The sequence below is a fragment of the Hyla sarda genome, chromosome 6 (assembly GCF_029499605.1).
Source record: "Hyla sarda isolate aHylSar1 chromosome 6, aHylSar1.hap1, whole genome shotgun sequence".
Taxonomy (NCBI): Eukaryota; Metazoa; Chordata; class Amphibia; order Anura; family Hylidae; genus Hyla; species Hyla sarda.
In genome coordinates, this window is record NC_079194.1 from 116,378,342 (window position 1) to 116,403,106 (window position 24,765).

The 24,765-nt window shown below is 41.5% G+C and overlaps 1 protein-coding gene across 2 annotated transcripts; it reads left to right on the forward strand.

Annotated features, from left to right (window-relative positions):
* Window positions 1-20: 20 nt before the first annotated feature.
* DALRD3 (DALR anticodon binding domain containing 3) lies at window positions 21-23,334 on the forward strand. Of its 2 annotated transcripts, none has more exons than XM_056524786.1 (13): window positions 21-264; window positions 1,093-1,397; window positions 2,645-2,916; window positions 3,593-3,651; window positions 3,724-3,837; window positions 6,499-6,569; window positions 7,551-7,609; window positions 9,966-10,048; window positions 14,910-15,033; window positions 17,909-17,967; window positions 20,660-20,773; window positions 22,233-22,301; window positions 22,562-23,334. In XM_056524786.1, exons 1-13 carry the CDS (start codon window positions 76-78, stop codon window positions 22,679-22,681), a joined length of 1,638 nt encoding a protein of 545 aa, XP_056380761.1. In that variant the 5' UTR covers window positions 21-75; the 3' UTR covers window positions 22,682-23,334. The 2 variants fall into 2 exon arrangements, with proteins under 2 accessions (XP_056380761.1, XP_056380762.1); XM_056524787.1 differs by having other exon boundaries at window positions 120-292.
* Window positions 23,335-24,765: the final 1,431 nt, after the last annotated feature.

Consider the following 24,765-nt stretch of genomic DNA (forward strand, 5'->3'; position numbering starts at 1 on the left):
GTGTCGTTCTACATATGTTTTCTTCCGGCTGACAACTAGATAAGGCAGGAAGGTTCCGTTTCGTTTCACACCGACATGGACGCCGAGCCCTGCAGAACCGGACCAGTGTGGGTTTCCGAGGCTCTGCGAGTACTGGGTAAAGCGCTGGAGGGCTCCTGTGCGCCCTCTACTGTTTGGTTCAAAGAAAGCAGCCAGAAGAACCTGAGGAGCAGAGACTTCTTGGTACCCAGTGGAGCGCTACGGAAAAGCTTCCCGGATGGAGAGGTGCATGCAGGGTGCAGGTCACATGGGGGTAATTGATATTGAGGTGGCTTTGAATTTGCTGAAGAACTACAAGTCCCATCATGCTTGCAGTTCTTTGGCTGCTTTTGGGATAACTGGTGAATAGAAATTCATTGGACATCAATGTCTGTCATGTGACAAGTCACATGATGCAACTTTTAAGCTATCCAAGATGGGGGAATGTTTTGTGCTGTGACTGGAAATTTCTGTTTGTTTCTGCGCCATTTTTACTTCTGTCACATGGTGTTACTAATTGTTACTTATCCTGACAAGCAAACAGCACTACAATCCCCATCATTTTAATTCAGTATTAATGTCTAAGTACAGTGTTCTGCCTAATCCAAGCCCAACGTGTAGGATAAGGTCCGATAAATCTATTTAAATGTTCTGGTGCCCAAAAAATTTTTTTTGCTGTATCTAAGCCTGTCACGTTTGATACTGTCTACAGCTTGGCCACAGTATATTGATGACTGTTGAGCTGGTGTATCTAAGCCAATCTTATGTGGTTCTTTCTACCGCTAAGCCACTGTATCTAAGCCTCTCATATGTGATACTATGTATTGCTGAGCCGTTGTATCTAGGCTTATCTGTGTGATACCAACTACTGCGTAGCTGTTAAATCCAAACCTGTTTTTGATACTGTTTTTTGACCCAGGGTATCTAAGCTTACATTATGTGATACTGTCCATTGCTCAGTCTGTGTATCTAAACCGTCATCTCGTGGCCTCTCATCTAGGTACTTTCTGTATATTAATGTCTTTATTGGCTTATCGACTAGTTTGCTCAGCGATTTTCTTTGCATGTTTCCAGGTTCCAGCAGACCTCATACAGAAGCTGATGTCCCTGGTCACCCCGGGCCTTCCCCCAGTGAAGAAATGTCTGCAAGCTGAAGCCGGACTTGTCATTCAGCTGGACAGACCTGAAGTGTTTTATCGAGTGCTGAAAGACTTTACTCCATATATGAAGCCTCTTCCCACCGCAGATGACGGACAGGACATTGTCATCCTGAACTGCGCTCCGCTGCAAAGCTGTAAGAGCCTGGACACGCTGAGACTCAGTCACTTGAGGGCTGTGCTGTTAGCCGATCATCTTGCTGAAGTTCTCACATTGAAGGGGTCAGTAAATTTCTCCTATTCCGTTCACAGCTAGAGATGAATTTAGAGCTGATGTTCCATCTCCACCACCTCTCATCTTTCTGCCATATCCTCCTGGTTCAATCTCTGCTGTGTTGAATTTTGGGAGATTTAGTAATATGATGAAAACAGATATTTTAAACAATGCAATCCATCAGAGGGATTTTCATTGTATTATCCAATAGACCAGTTATATCAAACCTGCCCTCCAGCTGTAGCAAAACTACAAAGCTCAGCATTCCCTGAAAGCCTCTGATTGTCAGAGCATGCTGGTAATTGTAGTTTTCCACATGCTGTGGATCTTTGCTGTTCATTATTAGGCTTTCTTTACATGTTACATATTTTTGCAGTAAACCAGAATCTCATAAACACACTCCTGGCTTGCAGCACTTGCATTGTTCTGCAACAACTTAAAGGGGTTATCATGGAAAAAACTTTTTTTTTATATAACAACTGGCTCCAGAAAGTTAAACAGATTTGTAAATTACTTCTATTAAAAAATCTTAATCCTCTCAGTACTCATGAGCTGCTGAAATTGAGTTGTTCTTTTCTGTCTAAGTGCTCTCTGATGATACGTGTCTCAGGAACCTCCCAGTTTAGAAGCTAATCCCCATAGCAAACCTCTTCTACTCTGTGCAGTTCCCGAGACAAGCAGAGATGTCAGCAGAGAGCACTGTTGCCAGACACAAAACCACAACTCAACTTCAGCAGCTGATAATTATTGAAAGGATTAAGATTTTTTAATAGAAGTAATTTACAAATCTGTTTAACTTTCTGGATCCAGTTGATATGAAAAAAACAAAACGTTTTTTCCTGGAATACCCCTTTAAGGCTAAGTTTCCACTTGTTGTTTTTTCTGGCAGTTTTTGGAATACAGCCACAGCAGTTTTTGAGCCAAAGCCAGAAGTGTATTCAAAAGGAATAGGACATATAAAGGAAGGACTTATACTTCTCCTCCCTTATGGATCCACTTCTGACTTTGGCTCAAAAACTGCAGTGTTAGTTTTCCAAAAACTGCCAGAAAGAAACAAAGTGGAAACTTAGCCTAACTGTAAATCAGGGTTGACACGAAGGGGTAGTGTGCCCACAGCCAACCTCTGCATGGCAAAATCGCATCCATTACCACAAAGTGTTATGATCAATATTGATTGCGCATTATTACTGATAAAACATGTTATCAACATGTTACAGATCCTTTTTTAAATTTTTTTTTTTTTTTGTTTCACTAGAAAACAAGTATATCTGGTTCCCGCGTTGCTCTGTAAGGAGGTGGAGGAATTCTTGAGTCATTTGGGGATCTCTTGGTCTTGCTTAGTTGACACACCATCTCTAGAAGAGACTGTTTCAAGTTTTAAGGACTTCCTAAGAGACTGTATTCCAAACAGCACAGATGTGGACTCCACACAGTCACCGGGTGTGATTGGTGTACAACTGAAAACTTTAGCAGAGAAGCACAACTTATGCCTGCAAGGATATGACCCAAATGTAGACTTCTTCCCTGGTAAATCAGTAATGTATCAGTATATTTCAATTAGAGTCCAGTATGGGTCACTCTTCTGTTCTTTACCCATTCTTATTTATCAACAATGATTTTTCTTCAGCTGTGACAGTTGCAAAAGCTTAGTTACTGCCTGTAGATGTCACTGTTTCTAAGCAGTGTATTTAGTTTGCCTGCTAAAGAACTATGTGCACTAATGACATCTGCTGGCCATATTGGAGTACTGCAACTCCAACCCTCTAGAGCTTTTAGGCCGGGTTCACACTACCGAATTTTCAAACTGAATTCTTGTGCAGCAGAGTCCCATTGCTGGCAATGTGATTCCTCTGGACAGTGCACACTGTAGAGTTTTTGAGGCAGACTTTCCGGATGGAAAATCCACTCGAAAAATTAAGCCAGAACAATGAGCTTGTAAGATTTCTGCTCCTCAGATATTCCCGCCTATGGGAACGGCAATGTCTGTGTGGTCCTAGCGCCGACTGATTTAGTTGATGCTGGTCGCACTCGGAATCTCTGGCCTGATTTTGTCTGGCTGGAAATTCTGAAGTGTGAACCTGGCCTCAGCGTCATTGCATAAATACTGCAAAGCGTAAGAAGTAAAAAAAAAAATCTTTTTTTTTTTTCCTGGACAATAAATATTGATGTAAAACCCAAATTCATAAATGTCTTACTTACGTAGTAAATGAAGATGATCTAAGACACATCGCAAGGCTGCAGAAATCAGTCCAGGAAACAGTGGTAAGTAATTGTAAGTACAGTTGCACCGTTTCTATTTTTGTCTACTGATTTTCTACATTGTACCTTTTGCAGAAGACATCCTCCTGTACTGTGTTACACATAGTCAGCTGTGAGGAACAGTTTCATCAGCAGAAGCTGGACCTGCTTTGGAAGCTGATGGTCCCTAGCATCAGAGATGTCACTCAGGTACTAACAAAGGCTAGGATGCATACCTTTCAACACTCTGAAATAAAAAAATAAGCACCTCACAAGACACACAACATGGATTTTGCTGTAGACTTCCCACATGCAACCCAAAACATTTCTTATAAGTGACAGAAAGCTCAATATGTTTCAGTCATAGTTTCACAATATGTGCTCTTAAAAATGCCAATGCTCCTATAAGTGCTAGGTGCAGGGCCTCTGTAAGAGCCAGCATCAGAATGATAGCATATTTAGGCATGGCTAAGATATGCAATCATGTTATAATTGTTGCGAGTCCAACCTCTGGGACCACCACCAATCATGAGAATGAAGGGGGTGCAGCATTGGTGTAGTGCAGGACCCTTTTCTCTGTTTTGCTTATGCGTAGCCAGGTGTCTGAGGCTGCATAACAGCCATATTCACATGAGCACAGCCCAGGAGGTGCCAAAGTCAACCTCATGGTTGTGTCTCTTTCAGTCTCACAAATGGTCACAATGGTCAGACCCCCACTGGTCATGCTATCTTTATATGAAATGGGAATAATCCTTTAAGACAACAGAACTTAATTTAGCAAACTCCTTTGAAAATCTTGCCTTAGATTACCTTTTTGATGCCCAAAGAGTTGTGCTATCATCACTACTCATTTACACTTTTATTTTCAACCCTTTTGACCTAATTGGTTAAAAAAAAAAAAGCAAGATGTGGTTTAAGGGCAAGGCTTTGAATGCAATAGTTATGCGAGTACCTTTTCTGTTGGGGTGATAGTTTCGCCTAACCACAGGCTTCATAGCACTGATCTGCAACAATGTGCAGTAGAAATGTGTCTGGAGTACATGTAGAAGATCTGATGTTTATCTGGATGCACAGGGTTAATCTGAGCTGCAGGATGAGACCCTTCCTTCATTTATAGCTCCTGATCCTGCTCTGAGATTACAGGGGCTCAGTTTCCTGATACAGGTCAAGCCCTGTATAATACTGGAGCAGATCAGTGACTGTGCCCTGCTTACTATACAATATGATTTAATAAGCAGGGCACAGTCACTGATCTGCTCCAGTATTATACAGGGCTTGACCTGTATCAGGAAACTGAGCCCCTGTAATCTCAGAGCAGGATCAGGAGCTATAAATGAAGGAAGGGTCTCATCCTGCAGCTCAGATTAACCCTGTGCATCCAGATAAACATTAAATCTTCTACATGTACTCCAGACACATTTCTTTGAGAACATTACATACTTTGGGCACTGTTTGTATAGTATTTGCATATATGTGGTACTGCTATCTTATATCACTCAATAATAGGTAGCTGTTAAGTATACAGAGTGAAAGTGTTGTATGCAGGAATAATCTACTATAGACTCTGCTGCAGCTATTATGAGGATAATTGTGAGTAAAGGTTTGTCCATGAGTCTTATCCTGGTTTCATATTTTAAGTATGTACCAATACTGGGCTTCTCCTCTCCATAAGCACCATAACATTACTAAATGAGCGTAGGATGAAACTGGTTTAACAAGCAACATGTGCTTATGCCCTTGGATTTTACATGTGAACAAGGACAGGCTTTGGCTGTCTGTTTTAGCCTTGCTACATAAGGGCACAGCAGTGATCAGTAACTGTAGCATAACTGTCTGTTGGTTCTGGAGGTAGTCTGAACTCTACCTTAAAGAGACCATATGTGTTTTCTATGGAGAGGGGTAGGCCCCAGCCAGATAGCTCGGGTACTGGTTTATCCATCCAAGAATAGAAGGATCAGTCGGGAAAAAATCTCATTCCCGAGAGTCAGGAGGCTGTCATACATCTTAGATAGTGAGAATACCCGCTCGCAGTGGCGAGTTCAGCCAATTTTAGTATAAGGTGTATGGGCACCTTTAGAGAATTAGGTGTCCATCCCCAGGGGTCAAGTCCTGGGGAAAAAAAGTGTGGGAACTCACCCAAAATTTCCATTCATGGACTGGTCCTGCTAATGGGAACGGTGTTCCTGCTGTGGAAAGTGCAGAAACTCAGTTCCCATGCGCTCCGGCAGGACTTGAGCCCTGTCCATCCTGCATTCTTCACACTGCAGCTCTGCTTAAGACTTATTAAAGTGTAGATCAGCTTTACTGTTTGACAAAGGTCTGAGGTATAAGTCTAAATTCTGAATTCAAGTAAAGACAGACCTGGTCGCACATCCACAAATTGTATTTTGATCTAATTACTTCTCAGTATAAATTCAAAAACTAACAGGTTGTTAGTATACATTTTGATCAAAAGGTACAAGCCCACTCGCCACGTCAAGGCCACCTATTTAGAGTGGGTCCCTAAGGTCCCTAGCATAAAATGGCGTAGCACTGGGCGGCGACCACCACCGCCGCAGCACCAGTTCCCACAAGGGGAACGACCCACTGGCACAGCTGCCCCAATGCCACTCAAACCAGTCCCTGGGCCGCACCTCCCCACTGACACAGTGCCGCAGCAGCAATGGATAAGTCTAAATTCTACCTACTGTTTTTATCAGAGGCCTGGGCTGCTCCAATATCCATCCCCCATGTTTTACAAAGCAGCTCTGCTTGTTCAGGTTAGGACAGAGGAGATACAATAAGGGGTGGGAGATTAGCTTTACTGTTTGTAAACATTTGAATTGCCCCATGTATAATAGTTCTAATATTTATCTGTTTGTTGTTTTACAGAAGCATCTAATAAGTGGACCAGTAAAGGTTCTTAACTCTACATTGCCCACCTCTTGCCTTCAGTACTTTCAGTAAGTGCTTCTTAGATGTCATAGGGAATGCACAAACAACACATAAACAAGGGAATAAAGGCTGTGCTCCTGACAACTATAATTAGAGATGAGCGAACTTACAGTAAATTCGATTCGTCACGAACTTCTCGGCTCGGCAGTTGATAACTTTTCCTGCATAAATTAGTTCAGCTTTCAGGTGCTCCCGTGGGCTGGAAAAGGTGGATACAGTCCTAGGAGACTCTTTCCTAGGACTGTATCCACCTTTTCCAGCCCACCGGAGCACCGGAAAGCTGAACTAATTTACGCTGGATAAGTCATCAACTGCCGAGCCGAGAAGTTCGTGACAAATCGAATTTACTGTAAGTTCGCTCATCTCTAGCTATAATAATACAGACAAAGAAGGGGGAGTGGCTACCTCCATGTTGGCCTTGCACCCCACCCACCTCTATCAGGTGTGTATATAAGGTGTCTTGGATGTTCCAGACCCTGCCATGCTTACTGAACTGTTCACACAGAGGCATATTCACAGTGTAGGGTCCGTCCCCCCTTATCGCGGTGGGACGATCCAAGCTATTTGACCGCCGGCGGAGACAAATTTGCGAGCTAAGTGCCTCACTATTTCATAGTTTCACATTTGCATCTATTACACCATAGCTGTATAGCTCTCCATGTTTTAACTGCATATTCATGTTTCACCTATATCCTTGTGCTGGCAGTGTGCTGCTGCATTCTTTTGTAGCTATAATAATAGCTATAATGTGTCATAGTCTTGAAATTTTGTCAGAAACAATACACATTGCTATCTAGTGGTAGCATCAGGAAGCCAAGATATTTTTAGGTATTTGGTGGGAACCAGAGGAATGGGGTTCAGAAGCTTTATCAGGTATGCGAGGAAACTGCTGAACATTACTTCTAATACTTTCATATAATGGAAGAACATTTGTATTAGTGAGGTGAGCCGTATTTACTTATTATAGGAATGGTTGTTCTCTTCCACAGGCTCCGGAAATCTCAGATGCTTGAAGCCTCAGTGATGAAATACGGGGAAAGCGTTCAAGGTTGTGGATTATGTCTTTTTTTTTTTCTCTCTCTCTAAAGTTTATTTATTAAATCATATAAAGGAAAGCTGTCATCCCTTTCATGCTGCCTGAACCACAAGAATTGGAACGGTCCCCTGAGGCTTCTTCTCATCCTTCCAGCCTTGATTCATATATTTCTTCCTATACCCAAACAGGAAGAGATCTACTAATCAAGGCTGGTGGGAGGGGAGAAGCTACAGGGGACCACACTGATGATTCGTAGTTCAGGCAGCATGAAAGTGGTGACAGGTTCCCTTAAAGATGCTCATATGTTATAACAGAGTCACACAGTGTGTAGTAGAAAGTGTAGCATTATATATATAATTGTGTTACTTACTGATCTGCTCTCTGCCGGAAAAGTAGAAACTGTAAAAATCTTGTCTAACTGTGAATTCTCCAAATAGTAACAGAGAGCGCAGTGAAGCCGGCTGTCACGGCTCCCTGCCATTGCAGGTATGCGCTCCGCCTGATTCTTTGAGCTGGACAACAAGACCATACATCTCTACAGCAATGACTGATTGGACCAGGAGTCTTGCGGCAATTTAACCTACAGCCTGGGATATTGTATCTGCAAACTTGATATCATGAATTTCCATTCCTTATATAGCTGCATAGGAACATTTTATTTTGCATAATACCATATAGCAACATAGCTATCTATGTCATAACACATTTGGACTTACCTGAGAACTTGATTGCTCTTCTTTGATTGTATATGGGTTACCCCTGAGGACCCCGATGTATCCCGAAAGGAAACTTGTAGGGAACCCTTATTGTTGTGCTATGAAATGGAGAACATGGGTATCTCATTGTTGTTCTATTGCATGGAGGGAATTTTTGTGTAGGATCAAATTCTGCCATATGCAACTATTGCTCCATTGGTAGCTTTTGTTCTCTGTTTTCTAATATTTGGTTGCTACCTTTACATATTCTGGCTTTGCCAGAGATTGCGACTTGCATCTCTCTTGGCCATTTTAAACAACACTTGGCACCTTTTTTTTTTTTTTGTATTTTCTTACTTTTTAGGTACACAGTAAGTTATATTTTATTTTAAGCCTCTCCCCACTCTATTGCACTATAGTTAGTAGATAAATTGTCCTGATTTTCTTGCTGGAAGTTTTTACCTATCTTGGTCTTCTGTTAGACCGTATACCTGTATAGCAGATTGTATTTGCAACTTTCCAAATAGGGAACCAACAGAAGATTGTCACAGTGGGTAATTTGTGTAAACTTAGAAGGGAAATCATTAAATGATTTAGACATTTTCTTTTGCTGTGGTTTGGTGCATATGCAGCCTTTTTACTACTTTGTGCCCACAGCAGCTTTGAAAGAAAACTGTCTTTACAGATGCAGTGGTCAGGAATTTATCATTGCGACTTTTTTTTACAAAGTCACACAAAGTTGCAAACACCTCCAAAACACTGCAATTCTACACCAGCCTAGACCTGGCTTACAAAACTGCCTTTGAATAGCATTTAAATAGCACATTTTAACGGTTAAAAAGTTGCACAAAAGTCAGAGTGGGAAACTTCCAAAGGAATTTACTAAAGTAAAAAATGACTGTGAGAACATCCTGGGAGTTGTAGTTTTGCAACAGCTGGAGAGTCATAGGTTGGAACTTGCTGCCCTAACATGTGTCTCGCTACGTACACAATATGTACACAACTACAACTCCCAGCATGACCTGAGTTTTAATAATTGTGAATAAGCCCCTCCCCCCAAAAAAATAAGTTACTATTTTTTTTCTTCCATTTTACAAATAAAAAAAATTAAAACTGGTCCTGCACAGGAAATGGCATAAAAGTATGAAAAATTCCAATGTCCGAAAGTGCAGATTTTTAGTCGCATCAGAACACAAAAAAACACAAAATGACCAAAACTTCACATATGCGCAAAAGTGGTACCGCTAAGAAAAATGAGCCCTCATACAGCCCCACATACGGAAAAATAAGAAAGGTATAGTGGTCAGCAATGCAATACAGCAACTTGCAGCACTTATCACAGCCACTTTGAATTTCAGCTTATAGAAAAGACATACAAACCTTACGGTGGCAGGAGAAGAGAATAGAGTGAGAAATAAAAGCGTTTTTAACACTGCATAGATCCCTATTACCTGAAAGATGCCAAAAGTTTGTCATTTGGGTCTCTGTTCAGTTCATTTTAACTAGGGTGGACTGGATAGTGGACACTTCAGCAAGATCCAGTTCTGATAGGTCACTCAAGTCTGTCACCTGGGAGTGTATTTCAAATATGATCTGTCAGAATGGATGTTATATGTTAGGTTGGGGAGATGTTATGTGATCTGATGTCATTTCTTATCATATGTTTGCTTTAGGTGAGAGCTGGGATCAAATAATTGACTCTTTAACATCAGCCGCTATCAAGTTTGAGTTAATGGCAATTCCCCATCGCTCCCAGGTAACGTATTCCTCCACATCCAGTAGAACAGTTTCAGCAACATCTGTTTTGCTTCTACAGTTAGGCTCACACTGCGTTATCATTATCCATCTGATGTAAAGGGCAGGAGAAGACCCTGACATATACGTACACTTAGTGGCATCCATCATACATGGGGCCCAATGTGAAGAAAAACATATATATTACACAGTGTAAATATTTTTACAGGATCCACACTTTCCATCTAGCAAACCCTGAGACCAATGGAGACCATACTGACACACTTTTGCCTCCGTTGGATAAATGGAGGTCTATGGATGCGTTAAACACCTACGCTGGGATGTATCCTGGCTCTTGTGTTAAACGGAGCCTTTTAGATCCCTGCATTATGACCGACTTAGAATTGCTGCCTCTCAACAGATAGAGAAACACAGTTTTTACACTGCTGTTTTAAAACAGTAGGCCATGTTCACACAGCAGAAAGTCCACCCACAAAACAGCAGATATTCCACAAATAGCGGGCATAGGCAGAATATACCGACATTAGGACCGCTTGGAAATCCACTCTATAGATGGCAATGCATTTTCTGAGCGGATTCCACCAAAAGGAATGACATGTCAATTCTTTCAGCTGAGACCGGATTCAGGATTTCCGCAGTAGATGTTTCCGCAGTAGAAGTTCCGCTGTGTGAAACTGCAACAGACTCCCACTGAAAGCAATAGGACTCTGCTGCAACAGAATTTCCAAGCTGAATTTTTCTACAAGATTCCACTTGTGAACATGGCCTTAGAGAGAAGGCATAAAGAGTGAAGTAGCCTATGACTGGAAGGTGGGACTATGCAGGATTTGTAGTCTAAAAGCATGGAGCCACATAGATCTGCATAGGAGCTGTATGCACAAAATTACATTTAGCAAAGTTGCCTGCACTTGGGGGCATCCAGGGGAATGCAACTGTGTGGACAACATTTGCATACTGTGCTTTCATCAATGAGGAATACATCCATTACCATTTGTTTATACACATTCCTCATTCAAGGGCACCCTCTATGTAAAGGGTAGGCCCTCTTGCTGTATCTTCTAAGATCTGCTTGAGGCTAACCATAGTGTACAGATATTTATACTGAGAGAAGCTGAAAATAATCATCCCTGTCCAACACTATAACCTGGATAGAGAGGTATTGTAGCTCACTAAAGCATAAGAGCAATCCCGAGGTTAACTGGTGTAATCTAAACCCTAAGTAGACCTAAAATTGTGTAAGAAATATAGTAAGAAGAAATACAGTCCTCAAAGGATCATGAAGAGTAGATAGTAGGTAAATAAATAGAAAAGAAAGATGATATCCAGTGAGAATGTCACAGTTTAAAAGTTGTGGGTAGTAGAAACAGTTTTCTGGACCAAAGATATAGCTAACTAAGTATAAAATATTTAATGTACATTCAATAAAATGGTAATCCACTACTGTCCAAGCAGGGCCCCTCCTATAGAAGTAGTAAGATGATAAAAAATGCATATATGTATAATCACACACATTAAATAAAAAATGAAAATATATAAGATAATAACCACCTAAAAGGAATCAAATGTCCATAGGCAAATGCCTCAGTCTCTTATACAGTGCTGAAAAAAATAAAGGGAACACTTAAACAACACAATGTAACTCCAAGTCAATCACACTTCTGTGAAATCACACTGTCCACTCAGGAAGCAACACTGATTGACAATCAATTTCACATGCTGTTGTGCAAATGGAACAGACAACAGGTGGAAATTATAGACAATTAGTGTTCCCTTTATTTTTTTGAGCAGTGTAGAATTTCACAAATAAGTGTGGAACATGTCCCTTAAAATCAATTAGAAAGGTTGGTGCACGGCACCACTAACCACCTTTATAGATCACTTTGCGCTCGCAGATTACCATGGAGCTGTGTCTGGACCAGAGTCCTAGAATGTCCTGATGCAAATAGCCTGTGAGCGCACGTCAGGATCGCTCTTCTCTGCACTCACTGAGCTTGGATGGACGGGCTGGCTGCTGCTGGCACGGAGTGATGTCCGGTCTAGATGTAAACGGTTGTGGCAGATGTAGCAGATGATGTGTATGCTGGCAGATGGTATAGACAGAGAGATAGTAAACAGACTGGCATGGACCTGCGTCCGGCCTATGAGGAACAAGATGATAGTAAGCAAGATAGTGATAAAGATGTGACAGTCTGCGGTAGCATCCTTGTGTCAGCGGTAAGTTGTAAGTGTGCGTGGTTGAGTGGTACCAAATTCAGGGGGTTGCAGCGCTTCCAAAATTAAGTTGAAGCGAAAGTCATATGAGATGGTGGTTATGGAATGATAAAACTAGCGGGGTGACTCATTGTACACTTGTAAGGAGACTACACACCGCTTGGCATGCTGCATATGTGACTTCCAGGTCTTCATTGATTTTTCTTCTGGGATCCAGAGATAAGTTTTCACCGGCATCCTTTGAAACCTGGCCATACTCTGCTGATCCCTCCTGGATTATTCCCATATGTGGCATTCTATTTATATTTTTATGCTTATGGTGTTTTTTTTCTCCTGTCTATTCCACTTGTATTATTTATTCTCTTTATTGAGATACGTGCTGATTGTAATTGCATTTTATGCCCTTTAATGTTGGTTTACAATCAAATGGATACATATGTGCAATATAATACAGTGCTCAAAAAAAATAAAGGGAACATTAAGATAACACATCCTAAATCTGAATGAATGAACTGATCGTAGGAAATACTTTCGTCTTTACATAGTTGAATGTGCTGACAACAAAATGACACAAAAATTATCAATGGAAATCAAATTTATCAACCCATGGAGGTCTGGATATGGAGTCACACTCAAAATCAAAATGGAAAACCACACTACAGGCTGATCTAACTTTGTAATGTCCTTTAAGGAAAACTGTCAGGTTGCTCCCCCTGCACTAACCAGCGGTACTGGCTGGTAGTGCGGGGGACGCTGATCAGTTTAATACTTACCGTGCCCGGATCCGCCCAGCCGTTCGGCCGTAATCTATTTTCGGTATATGCTAATTAGGTGCTAACTTGCACCGGCCGGGCTAACTGGCACTCTGACGTCAGCGTTTTTAGCCACAGCGCCGCCCAGCTCATCAATATTCCTCCCCTCCCTCCGCCTCTCCCTCTTCTCCCTGCTCTGTAATGAAGAGAGAGGGGAGGAATATTGATGAGCTGGGAGGCGCTGCGGACAAACGCTGACATCGGAGTGCCACTTAGCCCAGCCGGTGCAAGTTAGCACCTAATTAACATATACGGAAAATAGAAGATTACGGCCGAACGGCAGGGCGGATCCGGGCATGGTTAGTATCAAACTGATCAGTGTCCCCTGCACTACCAGCCAGTATCTGGTTTGTGCGGGGGGAGCAAGCTGACAGTTTTCCTTTAAAACAAGTCAAAATGAGGCTCAGTAGTGTGTGTGTGGCCTACACGTACCCGTTTGACCTCCCTACAATGCCTGGGCATGCTCCTGATGAGGTCTTGTTGATGGATAGAGCGAGAAATTATGTCCCAACATCAATTCCTTACTCATGTAGGAACTGCTGACACAGTCCAGCCACATGAGGTCTAGCATTGTCTTGCATTAGGAGGAACCCAGGGCCAACTGCACCAGCATATGGTCTCACAAGGGGTCTGAGGTTCTGATCTTGGTACCTAATGGCAGTCAGGCTAACTCTGGAAAGCACATGGAGGGCTGTGCGGCCCCCCAAAAGAAATGTCACTCCACACCATTATTTACCCACCGCCAAACCGGTCATGCTGGAGGATGTTGCAGGCAGCAGAACGTTCTCCACGGCGCCTCCAGATACTGTCACGTCTGTCACATGTGCTCAGTGTGAACCTGCTTTCATCTACGTAGAGCACAGGGCGCCAGTGGCGAATTTACCAATCTTGGTGTTCTCTGGTAAATGCCAAGCGTCCTGCACGGTGTTGGGCTGTAAGCACAACCCCCACCTGTGGTCGTCGGGTCCTTATTCCACCCTCATGGAGTCTGTTTCTGACCGTTTGAGTGGACACATGCACATTTGTGGCCTGCTGGAGGTTATTTTGCAGGGCTCTGGCAGTGCTCCTCCTGCTCCTCCTTGCACAAAGGAGAAGGTAGTGGTCCTGCTGCTGGGTTGTTGCCCTCCTACGGCCTCCTCCACGTCTCCTGATGTACTGGCCTGTCTCCTGGTAGCGCCTCCATGCTCTGGACACTACGCTGACAGACACAGCAAACCTTCTTGCCACAGCTTGCATTGATGTGCCATCCTGGATGAGCTGCACAACCTGAGCCACTTGTGCGGGTTGTAGACTCGATCTCATGCTACCACTAGAGTGAAAGCACCGCCAGCATTCAAAAGTGATCAAAACATCAGCCAGGAAGCATAGGAATTGAGAAGTGGTCTGTGGTCACCACCTAAAGAACCACTCCTTTATTGTGGGTGTTTTGTTAATTGACTATAATTTCATACCTGTTGTCTGTTCCATTGGCACAACAGCATGTGAAATTGATTATCAATCAGTGTTGCTTCCTGAGTGGACAGTGTGATTTCACAGAAGTGTCATTGACTTGGAGTTACATTGTGTTGTTTAAGTTTTCCCTTTATTTTTTTTTAACAGTGTATGGACTAGCTATGTACCTTTTCTATTTATTTTCCTGTGGAATCTCGTTTTCAGCCAGTTTTTTTCAGTCTGCACCTTTTAATATACTTTTACTGTATAATGATGCGCAATAAAATGTGTTACTTGTTGCATTACATGTGTTTCGATGTCTCTTATTAGGTCTTACAACATTGTAACGTGCCTGCCGCCTTCATGACCTAAATAGATTGTCACTTATTTTTTTTGTGTCTCATTTAGGTGAATCTGAACTTGGAAGAGGTCAACATCACAACTAAGGGAACGAAAAGTGGAGCATTTGTGATGTATAACTGTGCTCGGCTGGCCACCATGTTTGACAGTTATAACAATGCTGTCAGTCAAGGTACAGCATGCATCGACAACTTGTGGGGTGCAGGTTACTATTTAGTTTGTGTTTTATTAGCGCAGCATGGCGCATTTAGTCTGTCCCAAATTCACCATTGTTCTTTACTATACATTCCTTATTTTTAAGACATAGTCAATTTGACTTTCATTTTAACACACCAGTAGACGTTTCTTATTCAAAATAACTTTAGACACACTTATCATGGTAAAAAAAAAATATTCTTAAGAAATTCCCTAAAAAAAATTAAAAAAATGTACACAGACAACAAAATAAGATAAAAAAATACATTTTAATGACCTCAATAACGTAAAAATTATAACAAACATTCACTAAAGTGGCACCAGCGTAACACAGTCTGCAATATACATGAGCAAGGCCCGAAAACCCTGTGTGTATTTTATTTGTAAATATGTTTTAGTTAAATAACACAACACACAGACACTTTAACATCTTAGGGCCGGTTCATACTACGTTTGTAGTGTACGGGTGCCGGATTCAGTTGGGAGGAGCGAATACCGGCCACTCCCGAACCCAAGCCGGAACCCCATTCATTTCAATGAGCCGACCTGAGTCAAACGCTGACTCCGGTCGGCTAATTTTTGGCCCGTATACATATACGGTTCTCTATCTGGACCTAAAACCGTGGTTCTGGCCAGATCCGGCTGGGGTATGGGAGCGGACGATTTTCGCTCCTCCCAACCGGATCCGGCACCCGTACACTACAAACGTAGTGTGAACCCACCTTAACTTAATGCAACAAAGAGGACCTATGAGTGGAGGGTTAATCCAATATTATTTACATTTGACCGCTAAGCGATCACTAAGACCCTATATTTCCCACCCAATATAAAACTTAACGTTTATTGAGCCAAGATTAAAATAACCTCACATATATTGATCCATAATCCATTGATTGGCATGACACTGCATGCTATCTGATTAAATTGAAAAGATAGATTGTGGCTGCAGTCCACAATCTACAATGTGAGACAATTTAAAATCCAAAACATTGCCCGTCCGCCCGACGTTTCGCCACAGGCTGTGGCTTTATCAAGGGCTAAGAGGCAAATGGCCGTTTGCCTCTTAGCCCTTGATAAAGCCACAGCCTGTGGCGAAACGTCGGGCGGGCAATGTGTTAGATTTTAAATTGTCTCACATTGTAGATTGTGGACTGCAGCCACAATCTATCTTTTCAATTTAATCAGATAGCATGCAGTGTCATGCCAATCAATGGATTATGGATCAATATATGTGAGGTTATTTTAATCTTGGCTCAATAAACGTTAAGTTTTATATTGGGTGGGAAATATAGGGTCTTAGTGATCGCTTAGCGGTCAAATGTAAATAACCCACCTTAACGACACATTATAGCACTGTAAAGGACTTAAGCCTGCTCCATACCCAGCAGCCCCTGGATGATGCCTACGGCCACCACTAACAACTGCTATGTAGATGGCTATTATTCCTTTAGAATTGGCTGTTAGAACTGTCAATAAGTAACATGAACAGACAAAAAAATGGGCCGTTGATGGCGCTGGTCCTGATGGAAAGAAAGTTCTATAGACCCTTGTCAGTGTCTAAAACGTGGTTTATTAGCACAGAAAGCAACGCGTTTCTGGTCCGAACTGGACCCTTCGTCTGGCAAAGTGCATACAACATAGTGAACAGATGCGGTTAAAATACATTCTATCCGCAACCATAAAGGTTACGTTCATTTAGTAATTCACAAACATGGTTTACGCAAATAGCGTAGGTAAACAGAACATCTGCAGCTAAACACCTAATACCGTACGGGTGCATTACTGCATATGCACTTACGGCCGGGGAGTCAGCAACCTGCAAGTGGCTATTAAGTACTGTCTAAAGAAGTGTGCACCTGTACGGTATTAGGTGTTTAGCTGCAGATGTTCTGTTTACCTACGCTATTTGCGTAAACCATGTTTGTGAATTACTAAATGAACGTAACCTTTATGGTTGCGGATAGAATGTATTTTAACCGCATCTGTTCACCATGTTGTATGCACTTTGCCAGACGAAGGGTCTAGTTCGGACCAGAAACGCGTTGCTTTCTGTGCTAATAAACCACGTTTTAGACACTGAGAAGGGTCTATAGAACTTTCTTTTCATCAGGACCAGCGCCATCAACGGCCCATTTTTTGTCTGTTCATGTTACTTAAAACTGCTGGGACATCGCTGTTGCTGCAGAGGACCGTGGCTGCAGACCTGAGATCTTATCTAAGGCTATCAAAGGTGTTGTGCTCTCAGCACAACGCAAATTGGTGAGTGCAACAATTAAACCTGTCTCCATCTCACCTTAAACATCCTTCACTAGGGGCGCATATCCCTGTTTTTTCTTTATCTTCTCTAGAACTGTCAATAAGTCCCTTTAAAGGGGTACTCTGGTGGAAAATATATATATATTTTTTTTATTCAACTTCTGCCAAAAAGTTAGATTTATAAATTACTTCTGTTTAAAAATCATAACCCTTTCAGTACATATCAGCTGCTGTATGCTCCACATGAAGTTGTATAATTATATTCTGTCTGACCACAGTGCTCTCTGCTGACACCTCTGTCCATGTCAGGAACTGTCCAGAGCAGGAGCAAATCCCCCATGGCAAACCTCTCTTTCTATTTTGGATATAGCGTTATGTGCTTTATTGGAGTAAGCAACGCTACCTGTAGGACTTGCTGCAGTGCCGCACGGAACTGTCTCTATTCATTCAAAGATTTTAAGAAATCTCCCCTATTCACATACAAACTTATTAAAATGTTAAGGAGCATTTCATAAATTCATGCCATCCAATCTAGGTATAAACAATTTTACAAACAAGGATTTTGTAAATCTCAGACAATATGCTCATTTTTTCAGGTAGCTATCCAGAGTTCCCGCCAGCTGAAAATCTCAACTATTCCAGTTTACGCGAAGAGGTGAGAGCATGACTTAATCAGGTCCATAAATATTGGGACATCTACACAATTCTAACATTTTTGGCTCTATACACCACCACAATGGATTTGAAATGAAACGAACAAGATGTGCTTTAACTGCAGATTGTCAGCTTTAATTTGAGGGTATTTACATCCAAATCATGTGAACGGTGTAGGAATTACAACAGTTTGCATATGTGCCTCCCACTTTTCAAGGGACCAAAAGTAATGGGACAAAATAATAATCATAATCCTGCAATGGGATAGAATAATAGTAATGGGACAGAATAATAATGCAAATCCTTTGCAGTCAATTACAGCTTGAAGTCTGGAACGTATAGACATCAGCAGACATTGCTGTGTTTCATCCCTGGTGATGCTCTGCCAGACCTCTACTGCAACGGTCTTCAGTTCCTGCTTGTTCTCGGGTCATTTTCCCTTCAGTTTTGTCTTCAGAAAGTGAAATGCATGCTCAATCGGATTCAGGTCAGGTGATTGACTTGGCCATTGCATAACATTCCACTTAAAAACTCTTTGGTTGCTTTTGCAGTATGCTTTTGTTCATTGTCCATCTGCACTGTGAAGCGCCGTCCAATGAGTTCTGAAGCATTTTGCTGAATATGAGCAGATAATATTGCCTGAAACACTTCAGAATTCATCCTGCTGCTTTTGTCAGCAGTCACATCATCAATAAATACAAGAGAAGCAGTTCCATTGGCAGCCATACATGCCCACGCCATGACACTACCACCACCATGCTTCACTGATGAGGTGTATGCTTAGGATCATGTTCCTTTCCTTCTCCATACTCTTCTCTTCCCATCACTCTAACACAAGTTGATCTTGGTCTCATCTGTCCATAGGATGTTGTTCCAGAACTGTAAAGGCTTTTTTAGATGTCGTTTGGCAAACTCTAATCTGGCCTTCCTTTTTTTGAGGCTCACCAATGATCAGCACTTTTTCCTGAGGAAGGGCCCATTCCGGGCCAGAAACATGCTAATATGTGCCTTTAAATAAACTGCTTACAGATATGTACTGGTTTATGTCAAAAGTGATTACTCTTGGATTGGAGCTAGCGCTGAATCAAGTTCCTATTTTGCTACCTACTCTATCACTACACCAGACCAGCTGGTCCTGGTACCGGGAGGAACACAGCTGCAGGACCACACATTGTAACCAACGCATGCAGATGTTGTGCTCTTAGCACAACTGTGCAGGGTGAATGAGCTTATCCTACTTTTTTTTTTAATATTAGTGTCTTTGCATACTTTACTAGAGGCACTTGTCTTCCCCCCCCCCCCCCCCCCTTTCTCTACTCCCCATCATCACAGACATAGATTCTTTACTATAAAATCAGTGATACTATGGAACTTTCTTCCACATGATGTTGTGATGTCTGACACAATAAACAAGTTCAAAGGGGGCCTGCATTATTATTATTATTATTATTTTTTTTAAATGTAATATCATAGGTTATGGATACTAGATTTATGTGGATAGAATGTTGACCCAGGGATTTATTCTGATCACCATATTGGGGTGGGAAGAATTTTTTTCTCTGTCATGGGGCAGCCTCATGGGGGTTTATGCCTTCCTCGGGATCAACACAGTAGAGTTCTAGATTGGACTCCCTAGACTCTTGTCTTTTTTCAACCTTGCAAACTATGTAACTATGTATTCTTTCTGCGGACTTTGGAATCAGGATTCCGCAGGAGAAAAATCTGCCGTGTGCACAGCTCACATCAATGGGACTCTGCTGCTGTGGAATTCCACAGGGAAATTTTATCATGTGAACATATCCTTAGGGAGGATGTATTCCCTTTGTAACTTGAGCTAATGTGTCAGTCCCAGTGAAAACCAGCAGTAAAACAGTTTTATATCCTTTTGGGCACAATATATGAAATTTTAAAAAATCTTAGGCCCCATTAACTTCCAGAGATTCCACACAGAATTTTCACAAGGGAAAATCCACTTACAGCAGCCTCTGCTCTGTTCACATATTACGGAAGTTCTGCAATGAAACATCCGACAAGGAATTGTATTCCTGCAGAAGATTGAACTTGTTGGAATCCACCAGAGAAGTCTCGTCTGGCAATGGGATGGCCCATTATGTCTGCAGATTGCTACATAGGGGCTAAATCCAGATAATTTCTGCTTCATTCAGGAAGATCGTGGATCCACAGAGAAAATTCAGCGAGGAATTTCCTTCCTGAATTTCCTCAGTGTCAACAGAACCTCAAATGTAAACAATAATAAAAAAAATAAAAAAAAGCCCCTGTCCTTCTGGACCCCAACCTTTTATATATTTTCTATATGAAAATTACTGTACTGAAGGGGGGGGAAAAGGGACACAATTCAAAATGGCATTTTAGCAGTTATTTATGCAAGTGCTAAAAAAAGTGTTTTTTTTTCTTTTCATATCTCAAAATATAACATTAAAAAAATACAAAATGTTTTTATAGCTAAACAAGAAGAAACTTTAGGGCATTTTAAATCCTTATGTATTAAAAAAATGGAAATGTGGCTGGTTAGGAATGGGGCATTCTAAACTGGTTGGTGGTTTTATTTCATTTATATCACAAACTTCGCCCGTAAAGGTCTATTTAAATGGAGTGCAGGTCATGTTCTCTTTTGGATGGTGGCCTATTAGGGCGTGCCCGCAGCCAGCTCACAACTTCTTTTCCTCATACAGGGAGAATGGCTTCTTCTCTTTAATTATATCATGATGTTCCCAGAGGTGCTCAGCCAGTCAGCACAGATGTCAGCGACCTCTCCTGGGATCCGGGTCACAGCCAACACAGAGGCAGTAAGATATCTCCTGGGCTTGTTTATGATGTTAGGGAAAGAGATTGAACAATATAAAACATTACCAAATGCATAAAGATGTAGCTGAGCTGAGTTTTTCTTTTGGCGCCACTCGTATAAAATTACAAATTTAGCACTGCTCTTTCTGTATGTTATGTATAATAGAACTTAAGAGTTTACTAACACCTGAGTTATTAATATCTATTTATGTTGTGGATAAGCTGTAGATTTTGTTGTGGCAGTCAGAATCCACAGAATATCTGCAACGAGGTTTTATTTTGCACAAGAAATGCTGCAGTTCTTTTGTAATATTTGCTGTTTTTTTACTATTACATTTACAATTTACATAATCTGCTCTAAATATCCCAGCAGCAAATTTTGTTGTTGCTGATTTAACTCCAAATAGGCTGCAGAAATTTTCCTGGAGAAAAGATTTCAACATTTTTGTGTTATGTGGTCTTATATAAGGCAACTTTAGACACCAAATGAAGAGAAGAGAAGAATTTTTTTAAGAGAGCATCTCATCACTTTCATGCTGCCTGAACCACGAGTCATCAGGACGGTCCCAGGCAGCTTCTACCTGCCCACATCCTTGGATGATCAACCTCTCCTTGTTTGGGTAAAAAAAAAAGATTTCAATCTTTTGATCAATCAAGGCTGTTGGTGCAGGCTGAGGCCATTGGGGACTACTTGGATGACTTGAGGTTCAGGCAGCATGAAAATTATTCAGATTTCCTTCAACTGCAGTACATACTTCCAATGGTCCACATTTCCACAGGATTTTAACATTGAGAGGTGTGTGCAATATTGTAGCTGTGGCAAATTATCCACATAGGCTGGGTTCACATGTAGTGTTTTAGTCAGTATTTTTAGCCAAAAGTGTGGTACTGACACTATGATGATATGTGTTTTGAACTCACTCCTAGTTTTAGCTAAAAATTCGGATCACATTCTGTGTGTGAAACCAGCCTATTTGTCTCCCACTACATCATAGGTAAGTAAGTCTACTTATGGAGGGTTCATATCGACCGTAGAAGGTAACGATTCTCTGTCCTAGACACCTGCAAAAGCAATTTACACTGGCATCCAGAACAAGTGTGGGGCTTTGATCTTCCCAACAGAGCACTTTATAGCCCCCCCAGCATTGTCTATGGAGCTATACCCTGCCTTGTGTTTATTTCACAGACAACAAGAGTGGTGACAGATCTTGTCATTTTTATCTGCTACAGTGACAATCCTCTTTACCCTGTCAACCTATGGCTCTCCACCTGAAAAACTATAATTCCAACCTTTTTGTGGTCCAGGCCTGCTATGCATTGCATTTTTGCAATAGTGGGGGGACCAGAGGTTAGAGACCAATGCACTAAAACATCTTTACAGCTGTTGTTGTTGTATCACATTCCACTTCTAACATTCTGAATTATCTGCGCTGTACATTGACTATATTGGGTTTATTTCAGGTATGTAAATTCCTTGTCAGTCTCAGTATGGACTTCAGCTGTTACTACAACAGAGTGCATATTCTTGGGGTGAGTATATGATGTTATAAAGACATTGGGGAGAGTTGTCCAATCCTGTGCAGAGGAAAAGTTGACCAGTTGCCCATAGCAACCAATCATATCGCTTCTTTACTTTTAAAAAAGGCCTTCTATTAAAAATAAGCAATTGGATTGGTTGCTATGAACACCTGGTCATATTTTCCTCTGCACTGGTTTTGATACATCTCCCTTATTAACTAAATGTTGTTTAACCTCCATCTTCATAAGCACATTTCTTGTGAATTCTGCAGGAGCCGTTGCCCCATCTCTTCAGTCAGATGTTTGCTCGCTTGCAGCTAATGAAAGCTGTTCAGAGCATTCTGCATTCTGCATTGAAGATGCTGCACATTTTGCCACTGACTCAGATATAAAACAGTCCCTGTGACATTGGGACTGATGACACTATATGAACTGTGAGTGGTCACAGCATCATCCTGTGCATAGACATGTGGACTGAGGTATAAAGAAGAACCAAGTGATACAGTCTTTGGAGAAGTGGGTATAACTGCCATACGGAAATTGGATGGGGAGGTGACACCATATCATCTGTGCCATTTCCCTACTGTGCAATCTTGTTGTTAACCTCTTGAAGATAAGCAGCATCTGATCAATATGGCATACCCTTATCTTACTCTCCCATTGACCTAGGGTGTTCCAAACAGCTAATTCTATGAACCCCTTAAAGGGAATTTGTATTTTCTATATCATATTTAAAAAAATCATGTTTTTAACTTTGCAAAGAGACATGGAAGATTTATCAAATCTCGTGGAAATTAACAGTGGAGCAGTTGCCCATAGCAACCAATCCAATTCCAACTTTTATTTTTCAGAGGCCTTTTTAAAAACAAAAAGAAGCATTTTGATTGGTTTCCATGAGCAACTTCTCCACTGTTCCTTTGCACAAGGTTTGATAAATCTCCCTCAGTTTTTATTCCTTTTATTTCTATATACAGTACAGACCAGTTTGGACACACCTTCTCATTCAGAGTTTTCTTTATTTTCATGACTATGAAAATTGTAGATTCACATTGAAGGCATCAAAGCTATGAATTAACACATGTGGGATTATAGACATAACAAAAAAGTGTGAAACAACTAAAAATATGTCATATTCTAGGTTCTTCAAAGTAGCCACCTATTGCTTTGATTACTGCTTTACACACTCTTGGCATTCTCTTGATGAGCTTCAAGAGGTAGTCACCTGAAATGGTCTTCCAACAGTCTTGAAGGAGTTCACAGAGATGCTTAGCACTTGTTGGCCTTCATTGGGTTCAGGTCTGGTGACTGTGGAGGCCAGGTCATCTGGCGCAGCACCCCATCACTCTCCTTCTTGGTCAAATAGCCCTTACACAGCCTGGAGGTGTGTTTGGGGTCATTGTCCTGTTGAAAATTAAATGATGGTCCAACTAAACGCAAACCGGATGGAATAGCATGCCGCTGCAAGATGCTGTGGTAGCCATGCTGGTTCAGTATGCCTTCAATTTTGAATAAATCCCCAACAGTGTCACCAGCAAAGCACCCCAACACCATCACACCTCCTCCTCCACACCAGCACCTGTGAAGTGAAAACCATTTCAGGTGACTACCTCTTGAAGCTCATCAAGAGAATGCCAAGAGTTTGCAAAGCAGTAATCAAAGCAAAAAGTGGCTACTTTGAAGAACCTAGAATATGACATATTTTCTGTTGTTTCACACTTTTTTGTTATGTCTATAATTCCACATGTGTTAATTCATAGTTTTGATGCCTTCAGTGTGAATCTACAATTTTTATTGTCATGAAAATAAAGAAAACTCTGAGGTGTGTCCAAACTTTTGGTCTGTACTGTATATATATAATATATATATATATATATATAATCAGTTATCTGACCATGTTTTCAGCCCTGAGCATGATCTAGAGATGACAGATTCCCTTTCAGATGTGATTTTAGGAACAGCCATTGGGGACCATGTCTAGTCATAAGGGACGGGTTGGTATTCTACAGCTAAAAAAGTAATCTGGATATCTTTGGTATCAGCAGTTTTGTGCTGACAAACCTAAGCAGGCACTGAGAAAAGGTGAGCGTACATACATCGGCTCTTGGTCATGTGCATGATAAAACAGTATTATAATGTCCTGGCTGGTGAAGAGTCAAAGAGGTGGGACCATCCTCCAAGCTTCCTGTAATGAGATCCTCCCCGGCCTCTCACCAATGATTGACCACTCAAGCTGTTTTCTAACTTGATGCTAGAGATGAATTTTATTACACAGAGCTCAGTGGAAGAGCCTCCCAGGCCTTTTCAACTCTTCAGCAGCCTGCGACCAGGACAATAAAATGTTGCTTTGTTAGTCGTGCACAGGACCATGACTATGGTTTATGTTTTCCCTCCCTAACATTTTTCACCTGGAGAAACTCATCTGGTCTGTCTCCTCCAATGATGGTAAAGCCAAATCCCATAGAACTCTTTTTAAGGG

Coding starts and splice junctions, on each gene's coding strand:
- DALRD3 (XM_056524786.1), top strand. CDS start 76: ATGGACGCCGAGCCCTGCAGAACCGGACCAGTGTGGGTTTCCGAGGCT. Junction 2,917..3,592: donor AAATGTAGACTTCTTCCCTG/GTAAATCAGTAA, acceptor TTACTTACGTAG/TAAATGAAGATGATCTAAGA. Junction 17,968..20,659: donor ATTCCAGTTTACGCGAAGAG/GTGAGAGCATGA, acceptor TTCCTCATACAG/GGAGAATGGCTTCTTCTCTT.